Here is a 12,688-nt window from a genome sequence, read left to right as displayed (position 1 = left end):
CAAGGTGTGACCCATTAGCTTTTCCTATTTATGACATAATCAATGCTCGCGCCAAATTTCGAGTTTCTATGACACCGAGAAGTGAATTAGATTCCGTACGTAAAGTTTGGACGCTAATTCTTTTGCGCATAGATTGAATAATCGAGTTGGGACCTATTAACATTTCCTATTTGTGACATATCCAATGCCCGTGCCAAATTTTAAGTTTCTATGACATTGGGAAGTGAGAGCTTTAGATTATGTACGTTAAATTTTGACGCTAATTCTTTTGCGCTAGAATTGAATAATCGAGTTGGGACCCATTAACTTTTCCTATTTTGGAGATAATCTATGCTTGTGCCATAATTCATGTTTCTACGACATCGGGAAGTTGGAGAACTTTTGGCGAGTCAGTGAGTGAGTGAGTCAGTGAGGGCTTTCGTCTTTTTATATATATATATATATATATATATATATATATATAGATGCTACACATCACCTGTCCGCACAGGGTGGTGGGAGGGGGGGGGGGGCAATATTTCTGTCAGTATAGTGTGTGTTTCTGTATCACTGGCGCCCCGTACAAGCCTTATCTATGTGCCAGTATAATACTAACCCCCAAAGTACGGTATGTTTGAGTGGCTGTTCGTCAGTACTTTTTCCCCAGCCCCCCCCTCTCAGTATATCAGTAACTGCGGGCGCCTGCTGTGGTCCCCTTTGTGCGGTATCACAGGGGAGTTGTTGCGGCTGTCTCTAGGGTTATTGCGTGGTTGGTTTTCATTGCTTTTATGACGTTGTTTACTCTCTATGAGGATGGAAGACATGCTGGTGCCAGTTATAATGTGGGGTGACATTTTATGTGCCGCTTGTGTCCTGTTTCATCATTGTGTTTCTCTTCACAGGGGGCTTTCTGGGGTCTGATTGGGGGGCTCATTCTAGGTCTCTGCCGCATGGTGCCAGAATTTGTGTTTGGTTCTGGCAGCTGCTCGGCCCCTAGCTCCTGCCCGCCGCTGATTTGTGGAGTGCATTACCTTTACTTCGCAGTGATCCTCTTCTGTAGTACGGTGCTCATCATTCTGGCCGTGTCTTACTGCACCCCTCCAATACCAGAATCGCAGGTGAGCATTGGGTGCGATGTTGGGATATTAGTGCAGGTGGTTCACCCCTGTGTGGACGTCACAAGGGTGCACGTGCCCATGCCTGTACCCTAACCCAACATCACCCACAGAAGTGTATGGCCCTTCCCCTTATACTAAAGTATGTTTAGTCACATTCTGCATGAAGCCAAGAGCATGGTGGAGGGCTCTAGTGATTACGATATAATATGGCAATCACTAGAGCCCCCCTCCCTTTAGTGATTGCGCTATATGGGAGCATTGCTTCTAGAATGGCGCTTGCATATAGTTATGGCACTTTAAGCCAAAGAGTGAAACAGAACTTTTTTTTTTCGCTGAAGAAAAAAAAAAAAAAAAAAAAAAGAGAATGGAGACCAAAATAATGGAGGCTGCTTTCTTCCTGCACCGCTTCTATCACACCCCGCCATCATGGGTGCACACGGGCTGCTGCAGCAGTCTCCAGCTTCCCATGTGCATCCTGACATCTCAGTAGCGCCACCGCCGTGGTACAATGCAATCTGCTGCTGGCAGCCACGGTTCCTGACTCCGCCTCTGTCTTTTCACAGCTCGCTCGCTTGGTGTTCAGCCTCCGACACAGTCAGGAACCACGGGATGAAGTCAGGATTTCAGGTAGGATCCGACAGTAGATGGCACTCATTAATACGCTGTTGTGGGAGACACCAATGGGCTTAAATGTTAAAATAAAGCCTCTTCGAGGTATGAGCAAGCCTCATGCCCCTGATGCGGACCTTGTTGCTCCCTGTAAGGCCTCGTTCACATCAGCACAGCGGGTTTCCATAATCCTGCTGCATTCAGGGAGCAGCCCTGGCTGAACAGAACCAAACAGCACCAAATGGCCAATCTACTAAAATGCGATCTGTTCGGTTTCCGGCTGGCATTTTGCTGGAGTAGATAGACAGCGCCACCCCACTGTACTTTATAGCAGAAATCAGTAAGGAAGGTACCTGGACAAAACCTTGATGTGCATGAAACCGAAGCCGCTTCCAGTCCTCCATTCTCTCTAGGTGACGGATATAGCAGGACCACGGAGCTTCCTTCTCACGCTGTTGCTGACCCTTCACTGTGAATGTAGGTGGGGAGTCAATAAAGATAATCACAGCTCCAGGATCCACCAATAGGTGATGTCACGGCTTACCTCCTCCCCCTCCCATGCCCACAACACTCCACCATCGTGGTCTACAAGTGATGTCACAGCTCATCTATGCTCCCTCCCTGCACAGGTCACAGAGCATGTCTAGAAGTGTTCCATACAAGTCAATTGCTCGCCTCTTTGTGAAAGGCCCATGAGCCTCCTGTAAAGCATGTCTTAGCTGTAAAGACAAGATGGCCACCCCATCATTGAGTACAGACCAGTGAAGAAATACAATCTAGGACAGTGTTTCACAGTCCGGTTGTAATTAGTGAAGAGCCTTCAGGTGATACATTCCACTCAAGAAAAAGCGTTCTGCCACCCATTTCTCCATCTTGTCATTGGTGGCGCTCTGTAGTGTCTTGTTTTTTTTGCAGGGGGGAGCTGTAGCTTCTATTGGTATCATTTTTAGGGTAGATCCAACTTTTTGATCACCTTTTTATGGAATTTTTTTTTTTTTTTTTTTTTTTTTAAAGGGGGGCAGGAGAAGAACCATTCTGGCATTGTAACTTTCTTTCTGCATTGGTTTTAGCATACAGGATAAGTAATATTTCAAGAGTTCACACTTTCACAGATAAAGTGATGCAGCGCTTATTCTTTTATTTAGAAGTTTTTATGTGAAAATGAGGAAAATTACATTTTTGAAAAATTCCAAATAAAAAATTGAATTTCTAACTTGCCATGAGGTTTTAGTTACCTCTTGTGCCCGCGGGGTCCTGCAACCCGATCACTTATAAAATACACAGATATGATGTCGTAGGCTATTATACCGGCCATTGTCACCTATTAAAGGGGCGGGTCAGCAGCTTTAAGTGTTTTTGTATTCTACTCCATCCAGTCTCTGCTTATTTCTGGGTAGGAAGCACTCATGCCCACTAAGTAGGGAACCGATGTAACCAGATTCTTCACTTTATTTCAATGTAACAAAAATGTAAAGTTTTATAGCAAATGCAAGGATACTCCTCTGACATCTCCTCCATCTCTCCACAGGGCTCCGTGATTCCAATCCACAAGACAAGGCGTCCGCCATCCTCCCAAACATCCAGGAGAGCCTCACACATACCCGCCTGGTGAACGCCAACGCCATGGTCATGATGAGCTGTGCCATCTTCCTCTGGGCCTACTACGCCTGAAGTTTCCATTATCTCTGTAACGTAAAATAAAGCCTTCCTCCTCAGAGTCTACATCTCAGTGGGGGGGACGTCACTCCGTTGTAGGTCGGGGACCGGGAGCTGCAGCTTACGGAGAGTCCGCAGGAAGTGCTTGGGTGGAGAACAGCGTAGAACAATGGGGTCACTCCCAGAGGTGGGAGGAAGAGTGATCTGCGCCGCATGAAGATGGAGGAGAAGAGAGCGTGTCTGCTGGGGTGTCAGCGAGAGAGCGCGGAGCAGAGATTGCGGCAGCTTCTGCAGGGGGAGATGGGTGTTATTTTCATCACATGACCAGGTCAGCGACTAAAGGACATACGGACACGGACACACACGGACACACACACACCTGTGGAGCCAGACGGTCCCAGTGAGAGTACTTGTGGTCTCCGAGAATGGGACAGTTCAAAGCGAGAGCGAGATGAGTCCGCAGCTGGTGCTTCACCCCTAGGGAGAGGGCAGGACCGTAAGAGACATGATATTAGACCGCTGTCCCTACCCACCACCTTGTCTGTACACCCCTGCTACCTGTGAGCGGCTGCAGCTCCAGCAGCGAGGCTCCGCAAGACTTCGCCAGCGTCCTATATTGTGTCACAGCCTCATGAGCAGAGCGGCTGACACGAGACCTGAGCGTAGAGCCATCCGGCAAGACCCGCAGCCGCGGGCACAGAGACATCTGAGGAGAGCACAGAGACACTAATGAGACAGCAAAGAGGCCACACACACTGACTGCGCAGTTGCGGGCACAGAGACAGCTGAGGAGAGGACAGGCACACTAATGAGACCGGACATACTGACAGCGCAGCTGCAGAAACAGAGACATCTAAGGAGAGCGCAGAGACACTAATAAGACAGCAAAGAGACCACACACACTGACGGCACATTCGAGGAGACAGAGACACTTATGAGACCACAAACACTGATGGCAGTCGCAGGCACAGAGACAGCTGAGGAGAGGACAGACACACTTATGAGACAGAAAAGAGACCAGACACACTGACGGCCCAGCTGCAGGAATAGATACATCTGACAAGAGCACAGAGACTGTATACACTAATGACACAGCCATGGACACAGAGACATCTGAGGAGAGGACAGACACACTAATGAGACTGCACACGCTAACTGTGCAGACACAGAGGCTCACCTTATAATGTCTCTGAGGTCCTATCACCTCCTTCTCTATGATAGGAATATCCACAATCCCCTCCAGCGGTGTGGGGACCCCCAGACAGACCGCCCTGCAACACAACCAAGAAGGGTCAGAAGTGATGGGCTGCAGTATCAGGGGGGCAGGGCTGTGACTACAGGCTGGTTGGTAGCAGTAATAGATTGTCATATCTGTGATGTCACCAGCGGGGATGGGGCCATGACTACAGGCTTGTTATTAGTAGATGACCAAAAAAGATACCCCAGAGCAACAAATTATCCTTAGAGGATCTTGTGTGAACATGCAGTAAAAATATATATATTTCACATCCCCCTAAACACCAATAGTTGTTTAAAGCATCCAGGAGGGGGCGCTGCTCAGAGGTCCCGTAAATCAGATCACATGGGTACATGTGTATCAGACAAAGGTCTCAGTGTCCCCGAGTACACAGAGGATCCTCCACCACCCCTACGGGGCGAGCTGCAGATGGGACTCCCAGGTAAGAGGAGAGGAGTCAGCGCCCAACCTGACGCTGCAAGACACAATAGCCCCCAGACATGTTCTGCCTTTGCAGGCTTCTTCAGCAGAGACCAGGGTGATATGTGGGGGGGCCTCAGATAGACCGGCCACATAATACACATTACCGGGCCAATGTCTTCGGGGACACTCAGACCTTTGTCTAGTACATATATACCCATGTGAGCTGCTTTACAGGGCTTCTGAACAGCGCCCCCACTTGGATGCTCGACAGTTATTGGTGTTTTAAGGGGATGTTAAATAACATTTTTACTGCACGTTCTCACGGGGGCATCAGAGTATAACTTCTCGCCCCAGAGATTCCTGTGTTGCTAGATCCTGGGTGCGCTAGTTTTTGGCGAGTTCCAGTAATAGATGATGTCACTGCAGTGCAAGTTGAGCAGATGTCATCAGCGGGGGGGGGGGGGGGGGGGGGGCAGGGCCCTGCGGTGGCACTAGCTGATGTCATCAGCGGGGGGCAGGGCCCTGACACCAGGCTGTGGGCGGCACTAGCTGATGTCATCAGCGGGGAGCAGGGCCCTGACACCAGGCTGTGGGCGGCACTAGCTGATGTCATCGGAGGGCAGGGCCGCTCACCAGTACACCCTGTGGATCCGATGCTCTTGCATCAGTCTCTGCACACGTTCTGCAGCCGCTGAGCTCCGCGCCAAAAGTAACGCTCCGGATGTGTCTTTATCCAGACGATGGCAGATCCGCAACGGCTCCACTTCTTTCCCGAACAGCATAGTCGCCAGCGCGGGGAGGAGAGAGGAGACACTATGGTGTACGGCAGGGCCACCTGCAGAGGACAGAACACAGATAGACACGCGGGGGCACACAGGGGCACCGGGACCCCCAGCAGTACCGCCGGGTCACTCACCGTGTGTGGGGAGGCCAGGAGCCTTGTTTATAAGCACCAGCTCGAGGTCCGGGCGCACCACAAAACTGCGCAACTCCCGCAGTGCGGCCACAACGGGCAGAGTCTGGGGAAGGAGGAAACACGTGATGCAGTGAGGTCCCCAACACACAGAACCCCCCAATGCAGCCAGCCCCTATAGTTCCTCCCTGGGATGTTTATACACATAGCTGCAGTCCTCCCCGACACGCTGACACTTGTAGTTCCTCACCCCGGCACACTCCTTCTGCTTCTTCGCCGCCCGCATCTCCGCCCGGATCCGCTCCGCCAGCTGTCGGGCACCGCGTGTGCCACCGGCCGCCGCCATCTTTACTTCACAGCAGAGGTCACATGACGCCTGACCCTCCACGGCTGGCATATTTCTGTTTTCAGCCGCACTTAAGCAGCGCTGCTGATTAGAGCCACCTGATTGGCTCTTCGGCACCACGTGACTACACAGCGTGCACGCGCATCGCCTTCAGCAGCCGAGCACTACACACTACAGTTAGGCCTCCTTCCCACGAACGGATTTACGCCGCGTAAATTCGCGGCAGAAATCCGCTGCGTTGCCCCCTGCTATTAGGTTCTATTGAACCTAATAGCTCAATGCTCACGGTGCGGAATTCCACCGCGGAATTTCGCACCGTGAAATCTCCCGTCCTCTATTTGCCACTCTATTGCCGCGGGTGTAAGCGCTGACGGCTTCCATTGCAGTCAATGGAAGCTGTCCGTTCACGCTATCTCCCGCTGTAACACAGCGGAAGATAGCGTGAAAACGCGGTGGGCGGTGGGCGTGTCACATGACGCGACGGCGGTGGGCGGGGAAGCGTCTTCACGCTATCTTCCGCTGGTAAGTATGGGGTCTCTGGGGGGCGCCGTGACGGGCTTCACTGCGGAATATTCCGCGGCGGAGCCCGTCACGCTCGTGTGAAGCTTGCCTTAAGCAGACGTGCACTGCACACTACACTTCGGCCGCCTGCACACGGGCGGAAGTCCCGCGGCGGTATTTCCCGCGGGATTTCCGCCGCTGAAAGTCTGCATAGGAGTGCATTACAATACGCACTCCTATGCAGACGGCTGCGGTTCGGCCGCGCGAAATCTCACGCGGCAAACAAACCGCGGCATGTCCTATTTTTGTGTGGGGCTCGCACTCACCCGGCTGCCCGGCAGCCGGCACATGAAAGAACCGGGGCCGCCAGGCGCGGGTGAGTACGCGCTCGTCACTGCAGGCTCTCGGGTCGGGTCCCGCGGGTCGGGTCTCGCGGCGAGAATTCTCGCCGCCGGATCCGACCCGCTCATCTGCAGGCGGCCTTAAGCAGCACAGGGTTAGGGTTAGTGTTGGCGTTAAACCTAACCCCGTGCTGCTTAAGGCCGCCTGCAGACGAGCGGGTCGGATCCGCGAGACCCGACCCGAGCGCCTGCAGAGACGAGCGCGTATTCACCCGCGCCCGGCGGCTCCGGCTCTTTCATGTGCCGGGCAGCCGGCGCATGCGCAGACCGGAGCCAGCGGCCGGGTGAGTGACGCACAAAAATAGGACATGCCGCGGTTTGTTTGCCGCGCGAGATTTCGCGTGGCCAAACCCGTCTGCATAGGAGTGTGTATTGTAACGCACTCCTATGCAGGCTTTGAGCGGCGGAAATCCCGCCGCGGGATTTCCGCCCGTGTGCAGGCGGCCTAATAAGTGTAGTGTGTAGCGCACGTCTGCTTAACTGTAGTGTGTAGTGTACACGGATTCTGAAGGCAATCCGCGTGCACGCTGTGTAGTCACGTGGTACCGAAGAGCCAATCAGGTGGCTCTAATCAGCAGCGCTGCTTAAGTGCGGCTGAAAACAGAAATATGCCCACGGCTGCCGTAACTAGCCGAGATTGCTACCAGTCAGCCCTATGTGCGCCATCTTTATTGAGGGCAGAAGGTCGCCGCATCACACCTGTCAACAGTGGGAAACTCGCCTTTCTACTCGGATGCTCCTCCCGTCTACGGCCTGCTCAGAGAAGGGGCTCTGATGATGACGTCATTGGGCATGCAGCAAAGGAGCCCGACGGGGCTCCGGTGACGTCATCAGCCGAGTATCTGCTCAGACACGCACATGGACAAGGGAGAGGGGCCTCTTATCTGTGAGCGCTGCTGGTTCAATGCAGCGAGAGAACACTGACCGTCAGCCGATACCCTAGCTGATATTGTGACACGACCGCGTACACGGTGTCATCAGCCGACAGCCCCAACTAAGCCAAACTTATCACCTTCTTCTCATTGCTGAGTGAAGTTTGGTGGCTGAGAAGCTCCTGAGTAATCAATGATTTGGTAAACAATTGCTCGGCTGTATGTCTATACTGGCTGCACCTGTTACCCACTATCCCCATAACTTGTGTATGACGTGTGGTGACCTCACTGGGATTTCGGCTTTCCTGCCTCTCGGATATCTTGAATGGACGCCGTTCACATTCTTACTTCAGTTTCATTTCAACAAAAAGACTAAAAAAAAGGGGGCCTTGGTCACCCCGATCTCTCTTCCCTCTCCCAACGATCCTGCACCTCTTCTTCTATGATACCCTTCCCTCCCACACCTCCCCTGGTCCTCTATAATCCCCCTCCCTCCTGCACCTCCTCTGTTCCTCTTCCTCTATATCCCCTTCCCACCTCTGGTCCTCTTCCTCTATGATCCCCTTCCGTCCTGCACCTCCTCTGGTCCTCTATGATCCCCTTCCCTCCTCTGATCCTCTTCTTCTATATCTCCTTCCCAGCTCTGGTCCTCTTCCTCTATGATCCCCTTCCCTCCTCTGATCCTCTTCTTCTATATCTCCTTCCCAGCTCTGGTCCTCTTCCTCTATGATCCCCTTCGGTCCTGCACTTCCTCTGGTCCTCTATGATTCCCTTCCCTCCTCTGGTCCTCTTCTTCTATATCTCCTTCCCTCCTGCAACTCCTCTATCCCTATGATCCCCTTCCATCCCACACCTCCTCTGGTACTCTTCCGCTATGATCCCTTTCCCTCCCGCACCTCCTCTGGTCCTCTATCTCTATGATCCCTTTCCCTCCCGCACCTCCTCTGGTCCTCTTCCTCCATGCTCTTTTGTCCTCCCACACCTCCTCTGGTCCTCTTCCTCCATGATCCCCTTTCCTCCGGCACCTCCTCTGCTCTTCTTCCTCCATGACCCCTTTCCCTCCCGCAACTCCTCTTGTTCTCTTCCTCCATGATCCCCTTCCCTCCCGCACCTCCTCTGGTTCTCTTCCTCTATGATCCCCTTCCCTCCTGCACCTCCTCTGGTCCTCAATGGTTTTTTTTGTTTTTTAAAAAAAAAAAACGGTTTTAGTTTGCTTCCATAGTGCAGCTTCCACATTAACATGCACTGGCATGTCCTATTTCTCAGCCGTGATATGGACAGGACAAAGACATGCCATGAATTTCTCCATGCGGACTGCTGGTCTGTGTGAAAAAACATCAATGTGTATAGCCGGAAAGGTCTATAGTGCGTCTGCGTGCGGTTCGATTAACAGACAGCACACAACCACGACTACACCATTGTGCAGGAAGTCAGAGTCCGTTCTCTTGAGGTCCCATAAAGATGGACCCTTAGCTAATGATTCCGTCCTCCTTTTACAGCATTATCGCCATCTGTGCTACTTGGTTATCCCTCCACTGGTCCCCTGAGAAGTCTGTGGGTGGAGGACCTGTCATAGCTTTAGAAACAAACATTAGGGCTCTTACCTTTTGATAGGATCATATAAGGCCTCATGTCCACTAGAAAAATACAATCCGCGCAGAATCTGATGCAGAGCTTTAAATGGTATTTTTTTTGCATGCGGATATCCCCACCTCCCTATATAGCAATGTGACCGATCCGCAGTAAAATGGAGCATGCTGCCTTTTTTTTCAAGCTCGTGAAAAACGCAAATCGATTAAAATGCCATCCGCGGGTGCAAAATTCAATTTAATTGACTGCAAATGGCCAATGGTTCCCTATGGGCAAAATTTAATGCGGATTTCACCCGCGGAATCAGCAATTCCATTTTGCTAGTGGACATGAGGCCTAATGGTCCTCTTGCACTCAGGGATTCCACAGCGTTGCTCTTCTCAGGGCGATTACGCACCTGTTGCTCATATAGACATTCTGGTCAATTGGGGAAAGTTTACTGATTGGCTGCTCACCTACATTTTCACTGAAGGTGAAGGTTAACCCTTTCCAATCCAATTTGTATCCTGGTTTTCCTAGGGGGCTTACTCTTTTTCTGCTGTTATACAACGGCGCTATATGCTGGCTAAAGCCAGTACTGCATGAGGTGACACGTTGGATAGGTTCCAACAGGAGAGAGGCTGGCAATATATAGTAAGAGAACCCGGACGAACGTCTTCCAACAGCGGAGCTGTACAGCCTTTAATCATAATGTCTTCAGACGTCAGACAGTGGATTGGAAAGGGTTAATAGGACTTTCTAACGTTAAAATCGTAGCGCATAGCATGAAGATCGCAAGTTTGTGCTATGTGATCAACAAGAAGGCTCCATAGGGAAACATGGGCTACAAAACATAGCAAATTACGGCTGTATAGAGCATGCCGCGATTTTATAGGCCTCCTTCACACAGGCTATGAATTGCATGTATGTGTGATGCCTATGCTTTCCTCTGGGTAACTTCACACGTGTGAGGTTTTGTAGCAAGCAACAACCCGGCAAAATGCCCGCGACTCGTGAGGTTTTGTAGCCCATGTTTCTCTATGGAGCCTTCCTCACTGTAGCATCACATGAAAATACGATTTTTGTACAGTGCGATACACCTTCACAGTAGGAAATCCTACTGTCAAAGCCCTAATCGGAGCCCTAGCTGCAGAAAAACATAAAAAATAAACATACATCACCTTATAAGCGCTCTCCGACGCCGCAGCAGCAGCAGCTTCTCCCCGGGTCCCGACCCTTTTTTTCTTCAAAATCCCCGCCATCTGGAAGCGCTGGCTGTGATTGGCTGACGCTTAGCCAATCACAGCCAGTGCTCGATAAATTGCTGTGATTGAACCAATCACAGCCATTCATCGAGTGCTGGCTGCAATTGGCTAAGTGTCAGCCAATCACAGCCCGCGCTTCCAGAAGGCGGAGATTTTTCAATCCCAGGCCAGAAAATGATGATGAAACGAAACAGAAGAAGCTGCATCGGCGCCTCGGTCAGCGCAGGAGATCTGATGTATACTTAGTTTTTTCTTCAGCCAAATCGAGGAATAAAGTCCCTCATGTGGAAGCGGACTTATTGAGATACAGTGACTAAACGTGGTAGTCATGGAATCTATCTGCCACTGTTATATGCAGATAGCATCTCTTCCCAGTGTTAGAATTACGACATTAATGAGAACTGTAATTTGACACCACAGATTTTAGCTTTAAATTATTAAAAGTTACATTTTAACTGTCTGCCCACTTTGCCAGCTTACATACCCAGAACCCTTTTGATTCCGGCTGGACTCCGTTGTGAGGCATCACCCTCTGTGTGTTGGCAGTGCGAGAATAGTGTCCCAAACATTTACTGATTCATATCAGTAAAAAATGGTGGTTGGCCCACTTTGATGCCCAGTTCGATCAGCAGCCCAACTCAATTTGGGTGCCCGCATTAATGGCTATTTTTGTGCTCGTTTTATATGTTTTACGCCATTTTCAGCTGCTGCCCGCGGGCGCTTCTGTGCAATGTACTTTATTATTAAACAAAGTTCTTTCCATTAATGCACAAAGAAAAAGCAAAAAAACGTATTGCTTCTAAGAAATCAACTTCAGCCTCGTCCGTAAGATGTAGAATCTGGAGCGATGTGAACGTTGGCGAGTCAATGACCTGAAAATGTGGCGCAATTCCCAGCCCTTCAGCATGTGGCGTCACATTACAGACCAGGGTTAATTCTTGACACACCCAGCAGTGGAGGGAAACTGACATCAGCATGATCTGAATGTATCACAAGCAGCAAGTCAGACATAAATGATACCTCGCATCGTAGGGCACCCCGCCAGTCAGATCCCAGGAACTAGACAGTCCCGTGCCTGGGGCAGGTGGGCACTCCGAATCCAAAGGACAAGAAGTCCAGCACCTTTAATACATTTTTCCATAACTTTAAAACCAATAATATCAGGACATCCGGGTTCTCCAACACGCTTCCAACCACGACGTCGTACTCTTGGCCCGACACATACGATACAGAGCCACCAGAAACAGCGACTCCATCTGGCTGGTAAGTCCACTCACCGCAGCCAAGCCGTACGCAAACTGACATGCCGCACAGAAAACAAAGAAGCAGCATGGCAATTCTTCACTCGTTTCCACAGCGGCCTCTCTCCTCTTTGTGGGGAGAGAAAGACGCAGCAGTACACATACGGGGAAAGCGCTCCAAGACACGCATCAAAATGCTGCGGGTTTTGAAGTTGTGCTTCTCCAGCGGAGTTCTCACAAAATGTCAATGCAGTCATTCCATGAGAATGCTGCTGAGATTCAGTCCTGTGTGAACCCAGCCTTAAGGGGTTAAACAGGCAGGAATGGACTTATCTGTGATCCCAGCACCAATGGCTGTGTGCAAATACTTATACACTATGTATAAGAGAAAATATTGATGAGTGGGGTAAGGCACATAGTGGTACTGGACCCCCTCTTCCCCCAAAGCATAGTTACTTAGGTCACAATTTGCAGAGTGACCCCCTTCTGTGTTGTTACTGAGGTCACTGGTTGCAATGGGCACCCCCAATTATATTAACTTCTTATGGAGGGCCAGGA

General features: G+C 50.8%; 2 protein-coding genes across 2 annotated transcripts in view; one reads left to right on the top strand and one right to left on the bottom strand.

Moving 5' to 3' along the window:
* SLC5A2 (solute carrier family 5 member 2) overlaps positions 1–3,377 on the top strand; it is a 64,353-nt gene extending 60,976 nt beyond the window's left edge. The window contains exons 13-15 of the mRNA XM_066577133.1: positions 882–1,097; positions 1,661–1,724; positions 3,235–3,377. Of these exons, the coding sequence (XP_066433230.1) occupies positions 882–1,097; positions 1,661–1,724; positions 3,235–3,377 (423 nt within the window). The remainder of the gene's footprint in view (positions 1–881; positions 1,098–1,660; positions 1,725–3,234) is intronic.
* Positions 3,138–6,340, bottom strand: RPUSD4 (RNA pseudouridine synthase D4). Its single transcript, XM_066577134.1, has 7 exons — positions 6,186–6,340; positions 5,939–6,041; positions 5,656–5,857; positions 4,540–4,633; positions 3,921–4,068; positions 3,742–3,839; positions 3,138–3,650 (listed from the first exon to the last, which is right to left on the bottom strand). The coding sequence occupies exons 1-7, from the start codon at positions 6,330–6,332 to the stop codon at positions 3,426–3,428; spliced, it is 1,017 nt and encodes a 338-aa protein (XP_066433231.1). The 5' UTR covers positions 6,333–6,340; the 3' UTR covers positions 3,138–3,425.
* Positions 6,341–12,688: the final 6,348 nt, after the last annotated feature.

This window comes from Eleutherodactylus coqui, chromosome 8 (assembly GCF_035609145.1).
Source record: "Eleutherodactylus coqui strain aEleCoq1 chromosome 8, aEleCoq1.hap1, whole genome shotgun sequence".
In the NCBI taxonomy this organism is placed as follows: domain Eukaryota; kingdom Metazoa; phylum Chordata; class Amphibia; order Anura; family Eleutherodactylidae; genus Eleutherodactylus; species Eleutherodactylus coqui.
This window is presented reverse-complemented; position numbering and strand designations above follow the sequence as displayed.

Excerpts from the sequence above, each read along its gene's own strand:
- RPUSD4 (XM_066577134.1), bottom strand. The coding sequence starts at position 6,332 with ATGCCAGCCGTGGAGGGTCAGGCGTCATGTGACCTCTGCTGTGAAGTA. Across the intron at positions 6,042-6,185 it reads AGCAGAAGGAGTGTGCCGGG|ACTCTGCCCGTTGTGGCCGC; the intron begins GTGAGGAACTAC and ends CTCCTTCCCCAG. Across the intron at positions 4,069-4,539 it reads GACCTCAGAGACATTATAAG|ATGTCTCTGTGCCCGCGGCT; the intron begins GTGAGCCTCTGT and ends TGCTCTCCTCAG.